The 25,478-nt window shown below is 31.2% G+C and overlaps 3 protein-coding genes across 4 annotated transcripts in view; all 3 read left to right on the forward strand.

The window, feature by feature from the left end:
- Positions 1-1,800: 1,800 nt before the first annotated feature.
- LOC111420485 (tubulin polymerization-promoting protein ringmaker) lies at positions 1,801-8,457 on the forward strand. The gene is made up of 3 exons (XM_023053486.2): positions 1,801-1,954; positions 7,100-7,489; positions 7,548-8,457. The coding sequence occupies exons 2-3, from the start codon at positions 7,106-7,108 to the stop codon at positions 7,722-7,724; spliced, it is 561 nt and encodes a 186-aa protein (XP_022909254.1). The 5' UTR covers positions 1,801-1,954; positions 7,100-7,105; the 3' UTR covers positions 7,725-8,457.
- Positions 8,458-11,810: 3,353 nt separating this feature from the next.
- Positions 11,811-13,745, forward strand: LOC111420502 (phosducin-like protein). The gene has a single exon (XM_023053507.2). The coding sequence runs from the start codon at positions 11,944-11,946 to the stop codon at positions 12,775-12,777; it is 834 nt and encodes a 277-aa protein (XP_022909275.1). The 5' UTR covers positions 11,811-11,943; the 3' UTR covers positions 12,778-13,745.
- Positions 13,746-20,928: 7,183 nt separating this feature from the next.
- Positions 20,929-25,478, forward strand: part of LOC111420486 (SNF related kinase) — a 55,519-nt gene continuing 50,969 nt past the window's right edge. For both annotated transcript variants that reach the window (XR_011640683.1, XM_023053487.2), the window contains exon 1: positions 20,929-21,360. The gene's annotated coding sequence lies outside the window, so the exon portion shown is untranslated. The remainder of the gene's footprint in view (positions 21,361-25,478) is intronic.

Here is a 25,478-nt window from a genome sequence, read left to right on the forward strand (position 1 = left end):
ATCTCCTAGGGTTCCAGTCCTAGGCATTACTTTAGGTTCTATAACTATATTTTTTTACGGTAATAGATTGTCAAGATCTAGTTGTCCTAGCTGCAAAAATTCTTCAAAATGTCTCAAATAATTGCAATTGTCGAATCCCGTTATTTGTTTATCAAAGATATGTCTCTCTAATTTTTTTAGAGCGATTTGCGCGAATTATAAATTAAAAAGAAACAGAAATAAGCCATGCCGGGAGAGTGGAGTTTCGTTCAATCAGAAAATATAGTGTGTTCCAGACAGGACGTCGCGCCTTTATTTTATCTACATAATGAAATAAAGGCGCTCGTCCTGCCTGGAACACACCAACACATAGCATCATTCCGATTAGATGGAAGCCAGCTCTCCCCGCACGTCTTATGATTTCTTGAAATGTTCAGTGATTACTACAAACTTTACCGCAATTTTGTTGTTTCAAGATATTGATCTCTAAAATAAGGGGTCTTGACTTTTGGCACGAATCACTAGCAATCAGCCAACCGGACTTCATGGCAAGAAAGTCTTTGTTTGTTACGGTTTCACAGCAAGTAATTTTTCATGATCGTATTATAAGCAAACATTTTATAAATTCTTGACAACCAAGATAACTTGATCTTATTACAACGAATTACTGAGGGGTTATTAAGAAAAATGTAGTGTTTAGAACGTGACTAATAACGCTATTTAAGCAATTACATTTGAAAGAACAGTCAAAACCAACATTTATTTCCTTTGGGGTTTCTTCTTTAACTGAGGTTAATTTAGCTGTCTTTGAAATCTTTTCTTTTTCTGTGTCTGGTTCTTGTATATGACTATATCAAGATTCTGTTTTTTCACTAGTTGCAAAATGTGCTGACAATGACCTGTCAAATGCTAGTTTTCCATTGGTCGTTTGCCACATAAAGAGTTTACTCACCAGAAAATCTCATTACTCTTGAAGAACAATATGAGCCAAAAATATTTAACGGCAGGTTGTCTATAAAAACAATACACCAACTGTTTTTAGATCTACACCCAAATGCTAACGACATAAATCTTGATATCACCCTCGTTTAACTCAAGGCTGACACGTACCAGACTTGTGACTTGTTCGCCAAAGAAGACGGTTACTGAAGTAAAGATAAAGCAACACTCGAGACACTACAACGAGATAAACTTTACCAAACTAAAACAAAAACAACTTTAATTATTAAACTTTAATTACATAAAGGACAACTCGCTAAGTCATTATACTCAGAAGCCCCTTTATTTGAAAGCTTCTTTCATCATTATTGAGAACAGTAAAAGAAAAGATAAATTCTTAATTACGAAGCACAATGTATGTGTGATACAAAATAGATAAATAAAGGGAATATTGAACCGTTTCCAAGTCACGTAATTTATGCTTTTCTTGATATAACCTAATTTAGTTGACCTAGTCTTCTTTTTGCTAATGATACAAACTATTTTATGATTTTAAATTCTTATACCAACAATTTCTTACAACTGTTACCTATAGTTTATTTATTTTTTTAAGTTTTAACTATTCCAATCGCTTTTTAATAGTACAAAATTGATGAAATCTTAAATTCTCTTGAACTAAACAATCAGATAAAGAAAGTAATTTAACTTTTCCCAAACCATCATTGACCTAATTTACTACTGCAATATAACGTTTTATAAATTTCATGTTAAACCGCAATTAACGTTATCACGTAATAAACGGAACTATCCAACACCCTCAATCTGTCAAAGTTAATAGAGTCTAGAAACGCCTCCGGATCGCTATCCTATCAGATGCGCCGCGACGCTTGAAAACGACGACGCCGCGAAAACGCGTGTTGTTGATCGCATTCAGTTTACCGTGTGACTCGCAACGAAACCGAAACGTTTTTGAAACCACGTATAAGCAATCCTGTTGAATCATTTTGGATAGTTTATTTTATTATATTAAAAAAACGTAAGTTTTTCTACTAATTTTTATCTAAGGGGTTTTAAGAATTTTTTTAAATTATTTTCTAATTTTGGAAACAAAAAAGTATATTTAGCTTTTTAAATGTTAACGACTAATGGGAAAATACAGAGAGGGAGTAAAATCTCGTGAAACATCTAAAAATCGATAAAATAGGGGTTTGCGCATGCATTCATCCTCAGTATAACACAAAGGGCTTTAATAAAAAGTACAGTTTTCGATGTGTTTAATCTTTCATATATTATTCATTGGCCTTTGTGTTTAAAATTTTGTGATTGTTTCAAATTTGTTTTTGGTGATGATATAATACTACGTTTATATATATTTTTTTCTATAAATAGAAATGACCACTTACGGCGACAATTATTACCTTGTTGTTAATTATTCCGTCATAAGTTAAAGGGATATGCCACATTCTTGTCTTATTTCATGTTATCTATAGCGATATTATCTTTTATCAGTGTATAAAATGTTATGGAGACGATATAATATTTGCTCTACTCTCAATCTCTCAATACGAAAATTAAACATTGTAAAGTAATTAAATTTTTTTTGAGTACTTAAAAATTTTTCTTTCTTTTATCTTGACACAAATTTTGCGTTCTTCAAAATTACATAACATCATTAATTTTAAAGAACTTACATAATGTTGTACTGTAAATAGTGACATCATTGTTTAAAATAGTAAAATCGATAATTAAACAAACGTTTTTAATTTTTTATTTTTGTTTATCTAATCATTACTGTTTTTTAATATAAATTAAGTATGTTTTTGATTTTGTTATTTTATATGTTTGTTTCGATTATATACTTTTTATTATACACACATATTTAAAACAAACTCAATTTTGATTAACATTTAGACGAATCATAATAACACATTTTAATAACAATAGAATACAGGTAAACAGTGAAAGTTGAAAAGCGGAATGGAATTACAGATGTGTAGATTTCCGACACTTTCATCTATGTTCTTGAATAGTATCGCGTATTAATCGTCACATGTAGTACCACATACCATATAAATACCATCATACCATCGTTATACTAACCAGCATATGCAATCTTGGCATTTATACTTTTTCAGATTTACTAAAAGCTCCCATTTTGGTCCAATGATAAAATTCCTGCACTTTAACCACTTTTTCTTTTTTTGTTCAAAACCCTTTTGTGTTATAACTTATAACATTATAAATTTCGGTAGAAATGATTTGAAAAATGAGTGGAGTGATTGATCGAGAAGCCACATCAATAAGTCAACTGTTAAATAGTTAATTGCAAAATTTGAAGAAACTGATTCATTGTCGAATCCAAAACTTCTAGTGTGGGTCGTATGATTAGTGAAACTACTGTTAAAAACCCGACAATTTACAGCACCGTTTTAGTAATTGGATATTTCGAGAAGCAAAATAGCAAGAAGCACAAAGCAATCTATACAAAATTCAATTTATACGATAATTAAAACCACGTGGGTGTCTCCAACGTTGACTATTCATAAGTCAATATTTGGAACAAAATAAAGTCGACGTTGACTTTTAATCTTTTCAAATGGCGTGGTTCGCAAACAAATATAAGAAAGCCGAATACACTTCACTATATTAATTGTCCACTCAGTACATAAATAGTGTGAACGCCGTCATAAATCCAAATCCACACTTGAGTATTGCTATCCCAATGTAACACAGGAGTTCTATAGCAATAATTTGATCGGGCGAATCTTCTGCATGCGTGGTTCCAGCAAAAACAATCACATCGTATATTCTATGTTTATTGATTAGCTAGATCTTGTGATTTGTGATATTATGACAAAATATGATTAATTCTGCTATGGTTTCCTAAATCTACGGTCTACGTCAACACTCCAGAAATAGTTACCGATCTGAAGTTAAAATTCAGCATGTTATTGATAACCTTGATCAGCTCAACTGTGAATCACTTATAAGTTTGGAAATCACTTATCAGCTATGATTTTTCATATTTAAGGGGATTTTTTTCTTAATAGCATAATGATGCCAGCAATTAAAGCTAGTGTTATAAATTATAAATGACCATTAATTTTTATGTCAACTTTTAAAACTTTATTCTTATTACAAGCATCCATTGATTGCTTTTTGTTCTCATGGATTGTGGTCTGCACTTACACACCATACACTATACAAGATCATATGCATTTCACCCAAGCTGGCATTCTTCTGTAAAATCTGATTGTATGGCCATGTTGCTTCTATCTTCACTTTCTTGTGCTTGATGTTTGATATACAATAGCATGTTAATATGCTACATATTGTAATTAGAGACAGTTTTCTTGAGTTTTTGAGTTATTTAATTTGATTGTTATTCATCATGCACATCTTATAGTGGAATTTACCTTTTTTGTACTTCATTTGTATTTCATCGTCGGCTTACCACGGTGGTGGCTAGGCGATTTCTTTTTCTTATTCTGATTTTTAGGCTTTTTTTATTCAGCTAGAGACCAAGTGTCTCTCGCAATAAGTTAGTTTTCCTCATTGGAGTAACTGGGCTATAAGAGTTCTTTTCTGATTTCATTTTTCTTGTACTTATTTGCAAGAATTCCTTGTTCTGTACCTAAAAATGAGTTTACTCGCCTTTTTATTCGATTGATTTCATTCAAAGCCTAATATAGCTACACTTGCAGATTATTGATAATAATTCCATTATCTGTTATCAGTTCCACAGTAGAATTGTAGACGTTATAATAATACCGCTATTCTGATTAATATCCTAATTCGATTAAGTTACGATTCGTATTGTTGTCGTTAACCTTATCGGACGTGTGCAATAGCGTAGGAACAATTTTATCAATAATCTCGAACAGCGATGAGCGTACACTTTGAAACATATGTCTTGTAAAATTGTTTTTTACATTGTAACGACTTCAAAGTTAATAAATTTGTTACAGATGTCAACTACAGTTTTATGTAATACAGCACTTATGAGTCCATACTCTTAAGCATTCCGAAGATTCAGCTTTACCAGCACAGTTTTCCAATAAGCAGGAAGATGTGTCATAAGTCTTCATTTATAAAATGTGTAATATGTGGCCACTCAAATGGGGCGCAAACTTTTTGGGATTCAGTATAGTTCGCTGTAATTTTATGTGATTGTTACTAAAAAGTGTTCTTTCCTATTTGTTCAAAAGCAAACTTAATAATGAACCACACTTCTCATAAGTTAATTAAACATCAGCATCCCACTTCTCTAACCTTTTATCAAATCAGTTGTCAAATTGTATTTAATAATTCTCAATGTATATTTTATACTTTAGTATTAGATTAATAGTAATATAGAATAAAACTTTGAAAGCCCTGAAGAGTCCTGTCACTACAATTACCATACATCGCTAAACAGTATACTTTTCTGATATGGCAAAGTATTTTTCTTATAAAAAAGAACCAAATGAGACAAGTGTTTGAAGACATTTGCAATGTTCGCTCTGTTGAATACTTAGGTAATGGTGACATAGAATAGATTGAGTGTGTTAGTCGTATTCAGAACAGGATGGAATTGAGGAAGCTCAAATAAAACATAAAAACCGCTACCAAATAACATTACGTTGCATAAATGATTTTACTCTTACTTTTATCTCTTCTGTAGAAAAGATGAGCAAGAGGCATTTTTCTTTGCCTGCAAACTTTATGATTATAATCATAGCAATCTCACCGATTTATCCTAGCCAGACTTGTTGGAAAAGTGTTTGAAAGGCAGTTCTCATTATGTCAATGAGTTGTTCAATAATGTAGTTTCAACATACGTTCCAAGAAAGGTTTCAATAATTTTGTAAGAAGACAGTTTGAAGAGAAGTATAAAGATGAAAAGACATACCCTCCAAGAGTTTGTGAAAAATATCATCTATCTGCAATAAGAGATGATAAACACTTTTTGTTGAAACGGTTTGTTTACCGAAAAACTACGTTTTTAGTGTACATGAGTAATATTTCCACCAAAAACATTTTATGCATTCACGCAATATCTCTTATAGAAAAGTTGCAGTGGCGAATGTAAGAAAACGAGGCCTCCTTAAAAACGAATTAAAAAATAGGCCAGGAATGCTGTTAGAAATAAAAATAAACTGGAGTAGCCTGCAGTCATTTCACTCAGATTTTTATACTCTTGGCAGAAAATGAATTTGACATTAATTTAATATCATAATTTGAAATTTGTAATTAAAAAAGATACTCCAACCTCAACATATTTTGAGGTATCAAAACATCTACTTTTGTGTAAAACTTAGATAAAACATATCTGTGTAATTTTCATATAAATATCTTAAAAAATGATGATATTATTATTAAAAGAGGACAAAATTTTCAAAAATCGAAATATTAAAAAGAAAAAAGTGTTTTATGACTTTAATTTTTTTAAAGATGTTTAATAAAAAATTTCATTTAACGTCCATACACATAACAATAAACCATAAAACTTTATGTTGTTATTTATCACGCATAATATATCATTCTCTCAATAACAATCATTTATTCTTATCACATCCGCATTCAAACACATTTTCAATTTGATGGTTTGCTTTCTATCATTCACCAAAAATAAATTTAGAAATTTAACTCGTCGGTTCTATTTTGATCACTTCCCGTAACACGGTGAAAATCGCACGCACACATGACGCAATACACCAAAAATAGTCTGAAATTTCATTTATGCAGTAAAAAATTGCGAAAGAAACATTTTTTTCACGAAAATACTTCCCTGATTACAAATAATTTAAATCATTTGGATTAAATAATCAAAATGAATTTTATCATTAATTTAAAATCTTAATAAATGTATTACTTCCGGTTAGTAACCATTTAATCCCTTTAAGACCTCGTTAGTCACACCCTTCCCATTTTATGAGTCTACGAGGGAGTAATTTCCTTCACAAAGTGTAATAAAACTAGGTCAAGAGTGTCCTGTCTGCAATGCTGACGGAATTGAAAGTTTGGTAAACAATAACGAACGTAAAAAAATTAAAAATTGTCGGTTGTAAAGTTTTCTGTATAGAGGGTTGTTTGAGCAACTAAACCAGTTTTCTGAAATTTTAAACCAGTTCAGAACGAAAACTTTATTGTAACCAAAAAGTTGACCACGTGTTAAATAATAATAACTATTATTTTTCAGGTTAAAATGTCTGAGGAATCAAAACCCGAACCACCAACTACAGAAGTAGAAAATTTAAAAATCGAAAATGGTGATCGTGCTTCAACACCAACAGCATCTTTCGAAGACCAATTTAAATCGTTTTCGAAATTTGGCGATCCGAAATCGGATGGTAAACAAATTACTTTATCCCAAAGCGATAAATGGATGAAACAAGCCAAGGTTATCGATGGTAAAAAAATAACAACTACCGATACAGGAATTTACTTTAAAAAATTAAAATCAATGAAGCTGGGTATTGTTGATTACGTAAAATTTTTGGAAGATTTAGCTAAAGCTAAGAAGGTTGAATTAGTTGATATAAAATCGAAATTAGCTGGATGTGGATTACCCGGTGTTTCCACGGTTGGGGTAAATTTCTTTTTCTTCTAAGTATTTAGAGTAGTTTTAATATTGGTTCTATTTTAAGGTTGGAAAAGCTACTGAAACAGTAAACAGACTTACAGACACCTCAAAATATACTGGAACGCATAAACAACGTTTCGATGATGCTGGAAAAGGAAAAGGAATAGCTGGTCGTAAAGAAATGGTGGATGGTTCTGGTTACGTATCTGGTTATCAAAACAAAGACACATATAAAAACTAAGAAATAAAAATAATATTAAAAGTAATACTCATATTATATTCTATGCATAGATATATATCTAAAGAAAAAATAATTTATGCAATATACTCTAAAATTTAATACCACTTATTAAAAAAAAATAATTTTTATGTAAACCAACAACTATTTATAACTAAATGGTTGTGAAACCTGTGAGATTTTGGTACAAAATGAAGAAATAAAAATTTTAAAGCTTCTGAAGTGGTATTGATTTTAGAAATGTTTTGAAGCAGCTTTGGATTCTCGTGGAACTTGCGCAAAAACAAAATAAAAGATTTAAAAATAATATTTAATGCCCAAGTGACAGTTTTATTCACGAGATTTAAAACTACTCCACCAGTTTAAAATGTCTAAACATAGTTGATGATTATAATGTTGTAAAATTTTATTATCTATCGCGCCTAGCCTCGATAAATTGTAGAAGAGTACATAAATGTTATGTATAATTACATAAAGATATGATTACAATTTATTTATTTTATACAAATGTAATATAAGAAAATCTAGAGCTTCGTATAAGTTTTTTGCTAAAAATTTATTAGTTTTTTTACCTCCAATATTGCATTTTTTATTAAATACATTAATTTCATAATTATAATTTGTTTTAATAGTTACTATAACTTGAAAATTATATACAGGGTGTTTTAGACGGTGACAAATAAAAAAGTACGTAGAACGCGGATTATACAGAAAATAAATGTACTTATTTATCAGATATTTTCTTTTATTTAAAACGTTAAGACTTTAATTCAAAATCTAAAAACAAGTTTTAAACACTTGATAGAAATTTTGAATGAAAAGAAACATGAATAGAAAAAAAAATATTAAAATCTGTTTGAATATGAATATTCAGGTTTATTTTGTTGTCCAAAATCATATCTAAACAATGTATGTGTTTTGGTCGGGACTCATCGTATTGATAAAATTTATCCATACCTAAGAATAAACGGCTTGTTTTTGAAATTTAAACTGACGCATATGTAGACAAGAGTAAAGGATTTTTGCTCATGAAGATTTTGGTTTTGTGTTTGCAGTGGAGATATTAGAATTAACTTCCCAGATAGAAATATGCGTTTTTAAAAACAGTTTTTTTATTATTGCAAATACACTGTATGAAGATTTTGTGATACAACACTTAATATTCTGTTTATACTACAAGTAAGCATTTATGCCACCAACATTTATTTAGTATTGTTTTAATGAACATCATAAATTAGGATTTGTTGATGGCTGATATGAGAGTAACTGGAGGCATTTCAAACAGAAGGATGTTTTGAAATACGTATAAATATGTTTTTTTGGAACGAAAAACTTACCATCAACCAATATCAAAACAAATCTTTCTGTAATAAAACAAGTTAGCAAGAGAAATCTCGCCAAGGAAGAAAACGTTTATAACCGCCGTAACACTATTGAAAATGCATGTCTTATTTTTCCACTTTTAGGCTTCCTGCGATCTTGACGTCCAACTTTCATACCATCTTCCAGAGTGGTGTCTGGTTCAAAAATATCTGAACAAGCTATCAATTTTTCAGTAACTGTTTAATGTTTAATAAAATATCATATCTTTTGGTATTGTTCTAACATATAACGATTTGTTTTCGCTTTTTCAAATTTGCAGTATGTATGTATGTATGTATTTATTTTGACTAAAATGAAAAAATAAATACTCTCAGAAAATATAATTCCTCAAAGCACCATAAGCTTGGTTCGTAAATAATTTCAAATTCATTGTAACATTGATTTTCTTTCTATGTCTTTATCGGCATTAGGTTCAATCTCCTTCAGCTTTTGAAATAGTTTTTCATATACTACCTTTTTAACTTTCTATTCTTGTATATATCGTTTCTTACTTTCCATGCATCCAATAACCGGTGAATCCGATGATATAGACCAAAAAGTCACCACTTTCTACTAACATCTGTGAAAAGAATCTGTCCTTATTACACTACGTGTCAATCAGACTCATGATGTTCTAGTTGCACATCTCCCTCCGTAGTGTAATTAATTTCAAATAATTTTGAATTTTTTCAAATGGTTATTACACCATACACTATACGATTTCCGCATATTTTATACTATGCGATTTCCCAAATCATTCTTGATTCTTGATTGATTCTGGTTTTGTTGCATACACTCTACTTTTCAGAAATCCCCAAAAGAAAAAATCGAGTGGTGTTAGCTCAGGATATCGTGGTGGCCACTCAATGTCACCTCTACTACCAATCCAACGGTTTGGAAACGTACGGCTTAAAAAGTCTGGGACTGCGCGACTAAAATGTGGAGGACTACCATCTTGTGGGAACCACTTATTGTCAACACCATTAGGGCATACGGCACGTACACTTGGAACCACTAGATTTTCTAACAGATGCAGATATCTCTCTTCGTTTAAATTTCCATTAATAAAAAATGGACCAATTACATTCTCTCTTATAATACCAGCCCATACATTAATTTTCTGTGGTCTCTGAGTATGACCTTCTCTTATTAAACGTACATTTTTTTCAAATTTTTTTCTTGACTCATTCAAAACTTATAGCTCCGTCCCGGGAGTTTTGGGAAACCCTGTATATTGATATGCATTTCTTGTGTTGTTATTTTTAAGCTCTATCTCCATTTCCATATTGTATTTTATTTCTTCTACAAATTTTGTCTCTTTCGCGTGTTCGTCGTTTCACATATTTTATATAAGTTTTAACTCTTTGTACTACGTTGTCTCTGCATTGTTTGTTTAATCATGATTTTGTTTTCTTTTTTTTCAGTCACTCCTAAGACTTTTTTGACAGTAATGATCGTAACTGTTTTAATTCAATTTCATTGGTACTGTTGCTGTTCGAAACTGTTTTCAGTAGGTACTTCATCTAATAATTGTTGTTATCCACCTATATTCAGTTTATCTTATTTCAGACTATCGTGTATCTATTAGGTCGTTTACTAATTCAATATCATCAAGAGATGTTCTGATCTATGAAGAGGTGGTCTAGTTGGTTATTTGTAGTTCCATCTGATAATATCCAGGTATTTTTATGTATGTTGTTATATGGGAATAGTGTTGAAATGATAACCATAATATTGGTTGTAGCTATAGTTATTAAGAACTCAACGTTTTCACTGGCATTGTCATGAAGGCTGTTTTCCTATTGTTCCTAAATGTTTACCTTCTTTCCCGATTTTTGCATTTATGTCCCCAATAATTATTTTTGTCATTTCAATTTATTTGTATGTTTTTTTATATCACCGACGCTTTTTCCTATCTAATTTATTTTCTCATCTGCTCTTATTGCTATATTATACCTTTTCAGAGCTTTAAGCAATGCCATTTTTGCTCCCGGTTTATTCTATGTACGCAACACTTTATGTTCTTACCTCATATTCCTTATATTATTTTATCTTTGGCGCAATGGTAACCTCCTTTGGAGATTTGGTAACGTCTTTCTTTCTGGTGAACGGTTCTTAGCCCATTGACCAATTTATTCGGGCTTCGAACCATCACTGCCAGTCACTAAGCTACTTAATCCACCCAGTAATTGCCCAAGCAGAATTGTCTGTCATAAGTGTAAGTAAATAATGCCTATGCAAAGAAAGATGAAAAAGGGCATAATGCCAAAGTTATGATAAATGTGGTAAGTAGATGGTTTAAACGCATGAGTGAATGTTAGCGTTGATAGTTTATTAAGTTGTCAGTTTGTGTCAATTAAAGTGTCAGTGTCAATGTCAAATTTATGTTACTTATTATGATTATAGTGTATTATTGATTAAAATTGAACTGTATGGGTAATTTAAGATATGATTATCGAAATTAGTCACGTTAACAATTGTTAATTTAATTCAAAACATATATGAACAACAAAGAGCAAAAAACTAATTAAATAAACCATCTTTCTACGATTAAATATGTAGAAAAGATGACTCATCGAAATACTCATTTTATTAACTCACATAACACCATAATTTTAAATAATTAACATTTACTTCGCATTTATTTACGTTTGAAATCTAATTATGGATGTTTTACGATTAAAACGTAAAAGCGCGTCCTGTATTACCGACTATTTTTATAGGTTAGTTCGCCGAAATGTAAACGTCAAATGTGTCATGTTTGTTTATGAAATTCAGTTCGATTCGGTACGATTTCGTTGTCGGTCACGTTTACTTCGTCTGTTATATAAAATTTAAGTTCGATTGAATTAAGTTTGAAATGGCGACGTTAGAAGATAAGATTCTGGGTGAAAAACTTCATAATTATTGTAGTAGTAGTGAAGAAAGTGACGGTGAAGATTCAGATTCAAGTGGACCCAAACAATTAAAAGAAAATGTAGGTTCGTTACCGGAACCGAATAAATGGGAAGGAACCTCGACGAATACGGGACCAAAGGGTGTTATTAAAGATTGGCAACGTTTTAAACAATTAGAAACGGAAAAACGTGTCGATGATGAAAAAGAAAGATTAGAATTGATGAAAAAATTAACATTAACTGTTCAATCAGCTTTGGATGAAGAAAAAGAAAAGGCTGAAAACGATCCGGATTTAATGGAATTATTAAATGATGACTTTTTATTAAATTATCAAAAACAAAGAATGGTTGAGATGTTAAAACAGAACCAACATAATTTAAAATTCGGTAAAGTTATTTATTTAAGTAATGGTCAAGAATATTTAGATGCCATTGATAAAGAAAATAAAAATGTTACTGTTATTGTACACGTATATGAAGAAAGTGTTACAGCTTGTCGAGTTATGAACGAATGTTTAAACGAATTATCAAAAATGTATGAAGAAGTGAAATTTTGTGCCATTATTGGTTCACATGCTGGTGTCAGCCAAGATTTCAAAGTTAATGGAGTTCCTGCTTTACTTATTTATAAAGCAGGACAAGTTGTTGGTAATTTCGTTCGTTTATCTGATGATTTGGGTGATGATTTCTGTTCTGAGGATCTCCAAGGTTTTCTTATTGAGCATGGTATGATTGAAGATAAATCATGTACACCGTTAATTATTAAAAATGGAAATAATCCAGAGGATAGTGACTAGCAATAATATTTGTACATATTTTTCTATTAAACTTAATAATAAGGAAGAACATTATTTAAATAATTAAAATATATATCTTATAATAAATAAAATAGTATACTAAGTTTTTTTTTCTTAAAAACTTTTCATACATTACTACTTTTTGATGTTGTATTAAAAATAATAATAATAAAGTAATCAATAAATAAACATTTAAGAAAAAAAACACTTTTGATTTTTATTTACTTTAGAAGTAAGTAAATAATTCGATTAGATAACATTTCCTGGGGAATATTAAATTCAATTGAAGGATGGAATTGCTTTTGAGTTGATTGGATAAATGAAAAGCAGGATGTGAACAACTTGGCATCTCAATAGAATGTTAAATAGTTAAGAAAATATGAACTTTTACGCTTTAACAACAAAAGAATTTAGATGCTAAAAATATTTTTGAAACAATTTATTGAGTCATAAATCGACAGAAATAGAATGAAAAATTTATATATTTTTAAAGACACGTCTCAGAAATAAAATAGTGATATAAAAACGACCCCACACGTTTACATAGACTAAGGAATAGAATTCTAATGTATATGCCAAATCGTTAAATTTAATAGGTCGTAACATTGTAAAACGTTTTTGGTTAAGCGATGTAAAAAATTTTTAACTCGCCGAGTTAGGAGCGTCAGGTTTCGTGAAAAACCTATTGTTATGTCGTCAAACGTTATTATTATTGGACTTAATTGAAAGAACAGGCCAAGAATTTAATTCCGCCGGCCTAAAAATATGCTTTGCGTTTGCGTCATTTGATACAAAAAAAAGATAAATAAAAATAAAGATAGAAACGGGAAAAAATGTGGTCTACAGATGATAATAAAACTATCTAAATCTGGATTACTACATAATAACGTTCAAAAAAGATCTTTATATAAATTTATATTTTATTTTTTCTACATTTTATAAGAATACAAATATATGTATTATTGTTATTAGAATGGAAGTTATTTATAAGTTAATGATAATCATTTTTATTTAGACTCTTATCACCCACTGCACCTCTGTCATTGCATCATTTTATTGATTAAATCCTGTTTGGAATATAAATATTATCGCAAAATCGGAAAATTTATATTTTCATGGTATTGAGAAACGTCGCTTAATAACATTTATCAGATTAGTTTAATCAATATACATAAAGATTAATATGAAGTAAAGAAAAATGTTTTATATTTATTTAAATCTGTTGCTACTGGTAAAATTTAATTACGTTTTTAAAATACAATAAGTGCAATAAATATTATATGTATTACGTAGTTAATTTTCAATGTAATTAAAAAGTTACATTTATTAAATTAATTACTTAATTTTTATACAAACTGCTGCAGTATTTGATGTATTATAATTATAATATAAAATCGATCATTATTTCAGTCTATTAATTATTTAATTTAGTAATTATGTTCTAATTATTCGGTATTACGTCTTTTGCGCAAAATAAATTAGCTGCAATTCACTTATTAAATCAAATGATGACTTATAGACAACTATATATACTACACATTTGGTTGTCTATACTTCGTTAAAAGAGCTAAATTCTATAATAAATAAAGCGTTTTTCAACTAAACTCCATTAAATAATACTGAAATATAATAATATGTATTATATTTCAGTATTAATTGTAATTTGTATCCATAGGGTATGTACATATACAGGGTGTTTGATTTTAATCGTCACCACAGATATCTCGACTGTTGGTGGAGATATGACAAAATGTTATAGAAGGAAAGTTGGTTCACATTTAATATTCTATTATCTATAATATTCAAAAAAACAATTAAGCATCAAATGAGTTAAATACAGTGAATACATTTGAAATGGAACGTGCCAATTTTATTAGGACTCACACTGGGCTGAATCCCGATTCTAACTGGACAAAATTATTTTATGGACTTAACAAGGGCTAAAAGCCTAAAGTAACTTAAAAAAATAATAAGAAAAATACACCTACGAAGGAAAAAGTAGGTGTTTTAGTTCTCAGAACAAAATTTGGAATGAATTTTGAGGTTTTTGACATTTTTTATGGAAAAATTGGTGTAAAATAAAATAGGTGCTAATTTATTTTCTAGTAAAATTAAGAATTATTTTTTCAAAATTTCACAATCAGAATCATCTTCCGATTAGCTCGGAGAATTCTTCTTCGCTTCTGCTCATCAACCATATCCTCTTCCACTGAATCCGTGATCAGCTCCCTTTCCTCAGGACTCAGCTCCTTCAATGGGACTTTCTGGAACGTTCTAAGGCCTGTAATAACAGGATCCTCGAGTCACTTTTTGATTTTCCCAAGAACTGAGTAGATCTCTTCTAGTCAGAGGAGAGCAGAGTTTTCTTTACAAAGACACGTACTGCCTCCTACCCTTATTCCTTGCCTCCAGGGCCCCTTCTGAAAGCTGCCCTATTGGAACAAGGGCATGTTTGATGGCTAAAGAGCCATGTAAAATGATTTTATGCACACTGGGAGGCATCCTGTACCAGTCATCAAAAACCCCCCGGATATCAAGCTTTGCGTAAATTATCCTTTTTCTTGTAATTTAAGTTTTCTATATTGTATCCACCATTTTTATTTTTGAAAAGTTTATAATTCTGACCCCAAGCACTTCATATCTCTGTCATCCAGAGGTCGCGGAATTTCCACAAAATGTGCCTCCCACATTTACAAATCCATATGCAGGCCAATTATAGAATATGGTTCTAAAGATCGGCATACACAAATAAGGAATCCCCAAGATCTTCTTTTCAACCCTAGCAATGATCTCCTTTATAACCTCACGAATATCCTTCCCATTATCTTCCGTCTACAATCTTTATCTCATAAAACTACCCTAAATTTCCCTACCAATCTTCTCCACCATATGCTCATTATCCCTAGAGTAAACCACCCATCTGATCACCCATCACTCCTTCAAAAAATGTTGATGAACAGAGAAGACTGAAGCTGCCGCTAACTAGAACTGGCATGGGCAGAAAGACTCCGGTCGATAGCCCGGAGTCTTGCTGAATTTTAATTTATAACTTTTTTTGTGCTTATAGAATTTGGTTTACTGCAGCTTCGAGAAAAATATTCTATACCGTAGAGTTAGTTGACTTGACTGCAATTTTAACATCAATTCAGTAATATCTGCCATAACAACACATCATAAAACAAAAAATATGGCGCTATGCCATTTTTTGCAAAGAACAGAACCCGTATAAAACGTACAAAAAACATAAAAACTGTTTCTCAAGTCACCCTACATGTTGGGTTACTTGAAAATGTAAGCATAAATCAGTTTAAAGGTCAAGTAAAGCTATCCTACAGGCGACTTGACATAAAATAAAAAAGTATGGGTCCATTGTATAGGGTGAGAAAGACCTACCATAAGTTTTCATATTTTTATTTTTCAGTTTTCGATGTAATGTCGATTTTGATATCCCGCTAATATTTGAAGCCTCCACCAATATCCATCTACCAGTACGTACATTGATATATCACATGCCATAGATGTCCAATCAATTAAAAACACAAATTGATAAGTAACAAACACACGCATACTTAGATCAATGCTTTATAAGCATAATAATAATTAGCAATTTAATAATCATTTATAATTATTAGAACTGGTATTGATTAAATGTAGATAATTCTTAGAAATCGTATTTGTAAGAATTATGGCCAAATAATACAACACATGTTGCAAAAAATAAGAAGAAATTTACGAAAGAGTTCAAAGTTGCACTGGAGATTGATAAAGAGAGAACTTTTCTAAATTTTATGTGTAGTAGTAATCTCTGAGACTTTTTGTCCATATTGGACATTAGTTGCATAAATAATATCTAAAGGAGTCGAAGAGAATTTTGGACTAATTTTAATGAAGAACTATATTACCATAATTATTAACACAATAATATTTCAGTTATTTGAAAAAAATCAAATATTTTTTCTCTATATGATGCAATCCTGAAAGATATATCGTACATGTATAGAAAATAATTTAATTATACTTAAAAATTGGGTAAAACGGCACAATCGAAAAAATATTTTTTTAGATAAATGGCATTAACATTTAGTAATAATCTTTTTAATTTGCACTATCGGTTTTTCTAATTTAACGTCTAAATATTTCGCAGTGTAGCACGCGTGTTAAGCACGCAGTGTACGAATGGTGGGTTGAGGTAGATTAAAACGAAGCTTTCATCGGATACCTACTTTAGACAATTATCACATACATAGAAACAGAATAACAATAAAGTCTGCCTATTTATTTAAAAATTCCTATTTACTCTTTTATAGATATGGTAACCAAATTACATGCAATGTTTCAGTTATCAACAATTCCTATTAAGATAATAAACTTAAAAGTATTAAAATAAATTTTTTCTATGGATACGTTTTGAAGCTATGTTTTTTTTATGGGTAATTTGACTATTTGCAGCATATCTCGAGTTAGAGATGACCGATCTGGTCGTGCTATTCATCAAATTAATGAATAGTTAATAAATGGTATTAATACTTATTCCAATCGGTTCGGTAGTTTTAAAACAATGGCCCATAATATGTGAAAAAGGGGTTTTTTTAGACAAAATGAGAACCAAAAATTCATTCAATATCGGTGGAGAGTCGCAGAAAAATTCTTTTTTACCTTCTACGTAAAGTTTGCTCTTTTTAGAAGATAACAAAGTACGCAGTATGAGAATCGGTGGAGAAATTATCAAAAATTATGATCTTCTATATGTGAGAGCACAGTTTTTTCTTGTACATGAATTTCCGTGCAACTAGACCGTTAGAAATTTTTAGGTTTCATGTTTCGTACGTTTCTGACATTTTACGTGTAGGAGCTATTCATCCCAATCTTTCAATTTAAAATAATTTCAAGATGGCTATCACATCCAGTGTACCGGAAGTAGCCTACAACTTCGTTATTTTAAACGGAATGCTGCAATTTTTATTTTATATTTGAATTGAAAAACAGTTTTTTTAATCAAAAATCACAATACAAAATTCACTCAAACGCCTTGGAGAGCCGCAAAAATTCCGTCTTATTTTTTACATAGGGTTCGTACTTTTACAATAGAAAGATGTCCAGGTTTTTCCTGTTTCTATATTTTGCGGTATTCCTAACGTATATTGCCGTTTTACTCGGTGAATTAAGTTTACCTGAAAAAGGATATTTGAGGTACCAGTGCATTTTATTATTCTTGGAAAACTATCGGTTTTAGAACAAAGGATCTTCGCATACAGGTTTGTCCCACCTTTTTTTACCTACTTCAACAATATTAAAATAAATACATTTCTCGTGGAGAAATGAAAAGATTTTTTCACGGAATGTTAAGAAAAAAGTGAGCATCATAAAAACCCCCACTGTATCGTAAGGGAAGGTTTCGTGGAGAGTAAGATTGCTAAAGTTATTCATTCGAGTTCCATATTCAGCGTTAAATAGTTGTTCACAAATTGTATCGTGTAATATAGTTTAATTGTATACTTGATTATAAAATGAGTAAAAGACAACGAATTTTTGAGTGTGAAAACGACCCCCTTAATTTCTGTTATGTGTGTGGTGAATATGTCGTCAAGAAAAACATGCGTAAATTTACTAATTCAGTACAAGAAAATTATCTCCAATATTTTGGAATAGCGGCTGAGAATCTTCAAGAACAATGGACACCAAGTTTTTTATGTCTTAATTGCCATATAAATCTTAGTGGATAGGCTTCCGGCGCGCCAGGGTATGTGTTTCATGTTAAAAATACTACATGAAATTTGGCGTACCAATGATTTGGAGAGGACCACTTTATCATACAACCGACTGCTACTTTTGCCTAAGTAAACAAACCGGAATTGGAAAAAATATGCGATGGGTTTATGCAAATGTACCATCTGTCACGTTTCCAGTTCCGCATTCAGATACACTTCCCATCCCCAACTGCCCTGATTTATCTCAGTCCCAAACTTCCATTATATCTCAGTCCTCAAGTACTGATACGTCAGATTTCCAAAGTGATTTAACTAAATGTCAAGGACAGCATGAACAGCATCTTCTAACACAGGAAGAACTGAATGATTGGGTGAGAGACTTGGAGCTTTCAAAGGAGAAAGCAGAATTACATGAATCTCGTATGAAGCAATATCACTTTTTGGATACGAGTGTTAAAGTAACATATTATAGAGACCGTGACAGGCCTTACACAAAGTATTATACGTCAACTGATAACATATGCTTTTGCAAAGACATTCCCGGTTTTTTCGAGGAGCTTGGCCAGCCTTATAATGCACACAAATGGCGGTTGTTTATTGATAACAATAAAAGTAGATTGAAAGCAGTTCTCTTGCATAATGGAAATGAGAAACCATCAATTCCGATCGCGCATGCTGTAAATACCAAAGAAACCAAAAAATCTCTTAATTACGAAGACCATGAATGGAAAGTTTATGCCGATTTAAAAGTCACAGGCATGTTGTGCCGTTGGTTTACAAAGCGGCTACACGGAATATTGTTGTTTCCTTTGTCTTTGGGATAGCCGCGCAAGGGAACACCATTGGCTATAGTTTAATGTGATGAATAGCACGACCAGATCGGTCATCTCTAATTCGAGGTATGCTACAAATAGTCAAATTATCCCTAAAAAAATCATAGCTCCAAAACGTATCCATAGAAAAAATTTTAAATGTCATTTTTGGATTTAGGGGACCAAACTACATAAGAAAAATACAGTGGCGTCAAATGTACTTTTTATCAATTTTTTTTTGTAGACAAGTGTTATAGGGCAAAGACTTCAACAGCTTCCAAGAGAGGGAATAGTTATGTTGAATTACTTATTCAACAAGCTATATGACGTCAAATCATATAGGCCCATAGCGCAAAACTATTTCAAAAGCTGTTGCTAAAACGAAGTAAACTATTCATTCAACGTAAACAAATTTAATTCCTGACCATCAGTTTAAGCAATCGAACAAGTACATTGTATTACAGACGTTATAAATAGAGCAGTCGAAGTTCAACAAATTTGCTCTGCACTGTTCCTGGATACAGAATAGGTGTTTGATAAAGTTGGGCGGCAAGATTTAGAAATATTTAAATAGTACATAATTAACTGACTGTTTAGGGTTAAACACGAGGATGCATATTCAGACATAAACGAAGTGGAAGCAGAGGGGAAGAGTCCTTGGTCCTCTACTGTATGTCCTGTATACCAGCGATCTACCAGATCTACGAAACATAACACTGGCTACGTTCGCAAACGAGATAGCATTGCTCACAGTGAAACCAAACGTGACCGTTTCCAGTCAAATATTGCAGACAATCAGTGTTATTATATGTAAGTAGACCAAAAGATGGAACATAAAATTACAGCTTTGACTCTTAATGGAACAAAACTTCTGTATAAAAACAGTGCAAAATACTTAAGGATGATACTTGACAACAAGTTGAGGTGGATGATTCATATTAAGTAGATCATATGAAGGGCTAATAGGAGGAAATTCTTACCTATCATTGCATAACAAAACACACAATCAGATTTTAAAACCTATATGGTTATTTGGTACACAACTCTGAGAGAGAACCATATCCAAGTAATATAGATTGATTAGTTATAATTCCTTTCTTAATATTAAATAGATTATGAAGTATGGACCAGCAACTATGTACCAAATGTGTATAAAACGTTAATATAGATAAATAATAAGTAAACTATTATGATATGATGATATTAAATTAAACTATAAGTATGTGATATAGGCAACCAACCAACCAATATCATACAAATAAAATTGTTTTTACCAACTTTTTACAATTAAATTATTTATTGATTATCATTTTTTTAAAGTATTTTGAATATTAATCAGTTTAATTGCATTATTGTGTGGATTTAAAAGAATTAATAAATATTGTCAGTATATGCAACCAAACATACTCCGCTGATGATGACTATCACTTTAAATATTTTTTAAACCAATTTCAAATTTAGTATAATTTACAAATATTAAAAAAAAAGTAAATTTTAAAATACATTTTAAAATTTAGAAATACGATTAAATATTGTCAGATAGATAACTTAGTTTACACAGATCAATATCGAAGTAGAATTTTCATGGTAGATGGCGTAACGATCGGACGCTAGGCCAGTGTAGTAGAGTACGAACAAAAAAAAACTACACGAAACCCGTCGGTCGAGATTCCCCGCGGAGTTAGTATACAAAAATCGAGTAGTACGCCCAATACCGTAGCGAAGATTGTGCGTTTGTGTGTGCGCGAGGAGCTCGTTCGCCGGTTTAAAACAACTCTACACGGTTCGCCATTAAAAATTTTACTCAAATACACGATCTCAACAGCGCACGATTCATCGTATCCAAAAGACATTTTACCGGAGGAGCGTTTTCTAAATTTACCACTTAGAACCATAGAAGAGAGGATCGAGACTGTACTCTGTTTAAAGATGTCAAACCGGTAGTGGTGTTGTTGTGCTATTTCCTAACGTTTTAGACTATATCACCAAGAAGACTGGAAAAGGGGGATTGCCCACTGTTAGAATTAGAAGTGAAGAAGTAGGAAAAGAATAATAAAAAGAAGGTAAGCGTTTATATTATTATTTTTTCTTTGCTGTAGTTTTAAAGATTCGTTTTGGAGTCGCTTGGAAGTGTCTTTAAGTGGGTATTAAATGGGAACAAACGGTGCACCTGCGGTTTTTTGCCTACCTCGCCTCTTCGGTACGTTCTTGTTGTATGTTATGTCAAAACGGCAGGTAGTAGATCGATTTTGGTTAACTAAAAACAATTACTCAATGACAGGTGTGTTTTTCGTGTTGGTAAAAGAGGTTAGGATTTTTAAATTACAAATGTCAAAGTGACGTTTAACTGTCAATAAAAATTAAGTAATTTTTTTCAATCATAGTAAATCGTTAAATTTTTCGATAAAAATCTATTTTTAAATTATAAAATGTTCTAAATTTATCGTTTTTATTTTAAATATAATTCTAGGTGAATAGCTTTGGATTAACAAAATTATAAAATGGTATGTGTTGATAAAATTAGGTTAGGATTTAAAAATTAATAAACGTCAAAATTAACGTTTAAATATTAACAATTTAATGCCAGAATATTTTAATATATAGGTACATAAATAAAATTTATCGACATCCTTTGCGGGAAGAAAAATTACAGTTCACAAAAGTCTTCATACATTCTACAAAATTTTGAGTTTGACATAACGTTATCATGATATTGAAAAAATTCTAAGGAAAATTCAATTAACAATCAAAACAAATCGAAATTTACATACCAAAATTAATATTTGGTAGGTGCTCCCTTGGCAGCAACAATTGCCGCTAATCGTCAAGGCATGGAATCAACTAAATTAACTACAATTTCTGGTGAAATATTCTGCCATTCCCGTAATACTGCAGCTTTCAAGTCGTTTTTATTTTTAATATGTAACTTCCGAATTTTGCGGTCAAGAAGCTCCCATACGTGCTTTATGGGGTTAAGGTCTGGTGCCTGCGGTGGTGAGTGTATCTGATAATTATCGTGTTGGAATATCCACTATGATCCCAATCCTAATTTATTGACCGATTCCTTTAAATTAGTTCGCAATCTGTTCAGATATACATGGCGGTCCATAATTGTCTCTATAAACTCAACCCCATACCAGCACGTTTCCTCCGCCATGCTTTACTGTGGCTTTCAAGTTTTTCTTATTCATCTCTTCGTTTTTCTTTCTCCATACTTTTGTTGTGCCATCATAACCGAAAATATTAGATTTACTTTCATCCAAAAATACAATTGTATGCCAGAAGGTCCTTTTGCTCATGTAATTTAGCAAAATCGACTCTTTTTTTCGCATTTGTTTCCTATATAAATGGCTTTTTTCTGGGAACTCTACTGCTGTAGCCTTTACTTCGTAGCACAAGTCGAACTGTTTCGGTATTTATGGTCATACATTTTGATGCCGCGATCACATTTATTGAAGGTATGGATCATAGGAAATGTATCGCTATTTTACGCGATAGTTTGCAGCTAATGATCCGAAACACACTGCTACACATGCTCTGCGGTGAAATAAGCGGAAACAGCTTGACTATCCACCCCAATCATTGGACCTTAATCCTATAGAGCATGGGTAAGTTCCAAGGGCCAAAACCGTTTTATGAAACGAAACATTTTCAAAATTACTCAAAATATACAGGATGATTGGGGACAGAAAAATATAAACCTTTGAAGCGCGGATTGAAAGCGCAGCAAAGTTCGTTTACTGGAAACTCAATACTGAACAAGAGGCTGCAACTCGTGCCAGCTTTCGTGTGATGGAGATCAAAGCATGCGTAATTGGAGTAGTCAAAGAAAAGTGCTCCGAAAAAATCTGTAAACGTTGAGCATCCATGCATGCATGATTTATTCTGTTATAACGGGTTCTAATACTACAGCATCTATCATTAGAACATGGTTTACCCTTGGGACTCAATTCAATCCATTGTTGTCACATTTTTTCTGCATTATATATAACGTATGAGGGCAATATAATACACCAAAAGCTGACCCAGACATCATTATATTGGTTGCGATTTTATAAAATTGAAGTATAGTAGGGGGTATTCAAGTTACTTAGTGCAATGACGAAATTACACTTTTTTTACCTACGTCTTGTAAGTTTATTTTGTCATAGTTGAAAACGTTGTAAGATCGCGTAATGTCTCCCTTAAATTGTTAAAATAACTTTCGATACTTTCAATTAAAACATTTACACATCTTTTAATGTTTATGGCGACTTTTTGAAATGCCTCCTTTGGAGCCTAATCTATGTCCCGCAAATTTTCAACCAAACCCCAATTTCCACATTAAAATGACTACTTTTTGTTTAATACGAATACCATTGTATTTATTACGAAGCGTACTAAATGGTATTTTATAATCCAAAAATCTTCTGTATTTTTTTACGCAGCTTCAAAGGTTTTTGGTTGATTGATCCCGGCAATCGATGAATCAATGTCACTCCGCGCGCCTGAACAATCTGACCACCTGGTTGATTCCCATCGAACACATAAAAATCACAAAATCATTGATATCAAGCAAATAAATAAAGTGTCTGAATGTTGCTTAGATTCTAACTTACCAGATAAAGTTTGAAAAGGTTACTTTTTTAATAAAGAACCAGTTGCACACATAGGCGTTGTTTTCTTTGTTACTAACGTAAGTACGCTGTTTGAATGCAAATGTGCTCATCGGTCATTACTACTTTGTCGGCAATGTCATAATCGCACTAATAGTTTCGGTATTAGAGAAAACCATACAGTTATTAGACAATTTTTAGATTCTTTCTTAAAAAATAATGAAAACGCAAATTTGCGTTTCTTATATAATTCCATTATTTATTTTGTACAACAGCGGCGTAGTGTGAGCAAACTCACCTTTGGAGATTAATTTCATTCCAAATGACGGTAAGTGGTTTTTAGGGATTCTTCAGGACACAGTATTATCAAGTTTGCTCAAATTTTTACCCAAAATATCATTTAAAAAAGTAGTTTGAACAGCTTATATGGTCCAATTAATTCATCTTGTGGAAAATCGCAGGGCTACAAAAGCAGATTTTTTTGAAGATCTCTTACACTCCTAGTTTTCTTCTATATTATAGCAATGCATTCTCTATATCATTTTTACTGTCTTGTAGCGCATCAATAATTTCTTCTATTTCGTTCCTATTTTGGTTATCTTGCACCTTTATTTCTTCAGTTATTTCGTCCTCATTTGAAGAAACACAATGTCTCCATTTTTTTTTACTCATTTCCAAGATTTTTGTACATTTTTCGAGATGCAATAATATAATCGTAGTAAAGTTTTTGATGAGCAAGAATATTAATATTCTTTTTCAGTCTTGTGATATAAATTTACATCGACATCTCAATTTTTCTGTCAGTTTTATTCTTACTCATCAAAAATTTGATTACGTTTATAATAGTCTTTATTATAGACACTTACACTTTCAAGATATTAATTAATTAAGGTGAATACAATAAATAACCATATGATACTTTGTATGAAATTAAATTTTTCTTACTTAATTTTGATAATTATCTGTAGTAGTTAGAGATGGTCCCTTGTGACTTACAATAAATTAAGCGAGTACATAGTAAGTAGGGCAACGTTACTCAAACCGTGTTTCCCGGAACATTCCACAAGCAATCACTCACTAAGTATTCCGTAAGAACATGTGAAATGGTAGAATACCAAACAATGAAATTAATTCTTCAATGTGAATCCAACTAAAATTGTTCTATTTAATTAAAATTCTTGTTTATTTTTTTTTTTTTAATTATTAAGGGAAGTATTTTAAGAGGAGAAATTACTTAACATAATATTTTAGATTGATCAGATTTTTAATAACAATTATTAAATAATTATTATGTTAGGTGATTAAAAACAGGTTAGGTTTGTTTATTCTCTGCTTACAGAAATCGTCAATGTTCTTTCTCAATATCAATAAAACTGACCTATTTTAACGTGTATTTACCTGAAAACAAGACATTTACGTTTTATATTTAGAATTGTACTGATTGTTGTATTTACTTGGCAACAATTATTACTATATATTTTAATCTCCATCAAAAGTAAAAGATAATTACTGTCCAATCATTTTGTATGAACACATCAATATTTTATATACTCATATAAAAGTACGATAAACCTTTCAAGATGATT

Source organism: Onthophagus taurus, chromosome 1 (assembly GCF_036711975.1).
Source record: "Onthophagus taurus isolate NC chromosome 1, IU_Otau_3.0, whole genome shotgun sequence".
Taxonomy (NCBI): domain Eukaryota; kingdom Metazoa; phylum Arthropoda; class Insecta; order Coleoptera; family Scarabaeidae; genus Onthophagus; species Onthophagus taurus.

What these genes read in the sequence shown, in the direction of transcription:
- LOC111420502 (XM_023053507.2), top strand. Translation starts at nt 11,944, where the DNA reads ATGGCGACGTTAGAAGATAAGATTCTGGGTGAAAAACTTCATAATTAT.
- LOC111420485 (XM_023053486.2), top strand. Translation starts at nt 7,106, where the DNA reads ATGTCTGAGGAATCAAAACCCGAACCACCAACTACAGAAGTAGAAAAT. An exon ending in CCGGTGTTTCCACGGTTGGG is followed by an intron (nt 7,490 to 7,547) that starts GTAAATTTCTTT and finishes TTCTATTTTAAG; the next exon opens with GTTGGAAAAGCTACTGAAAC.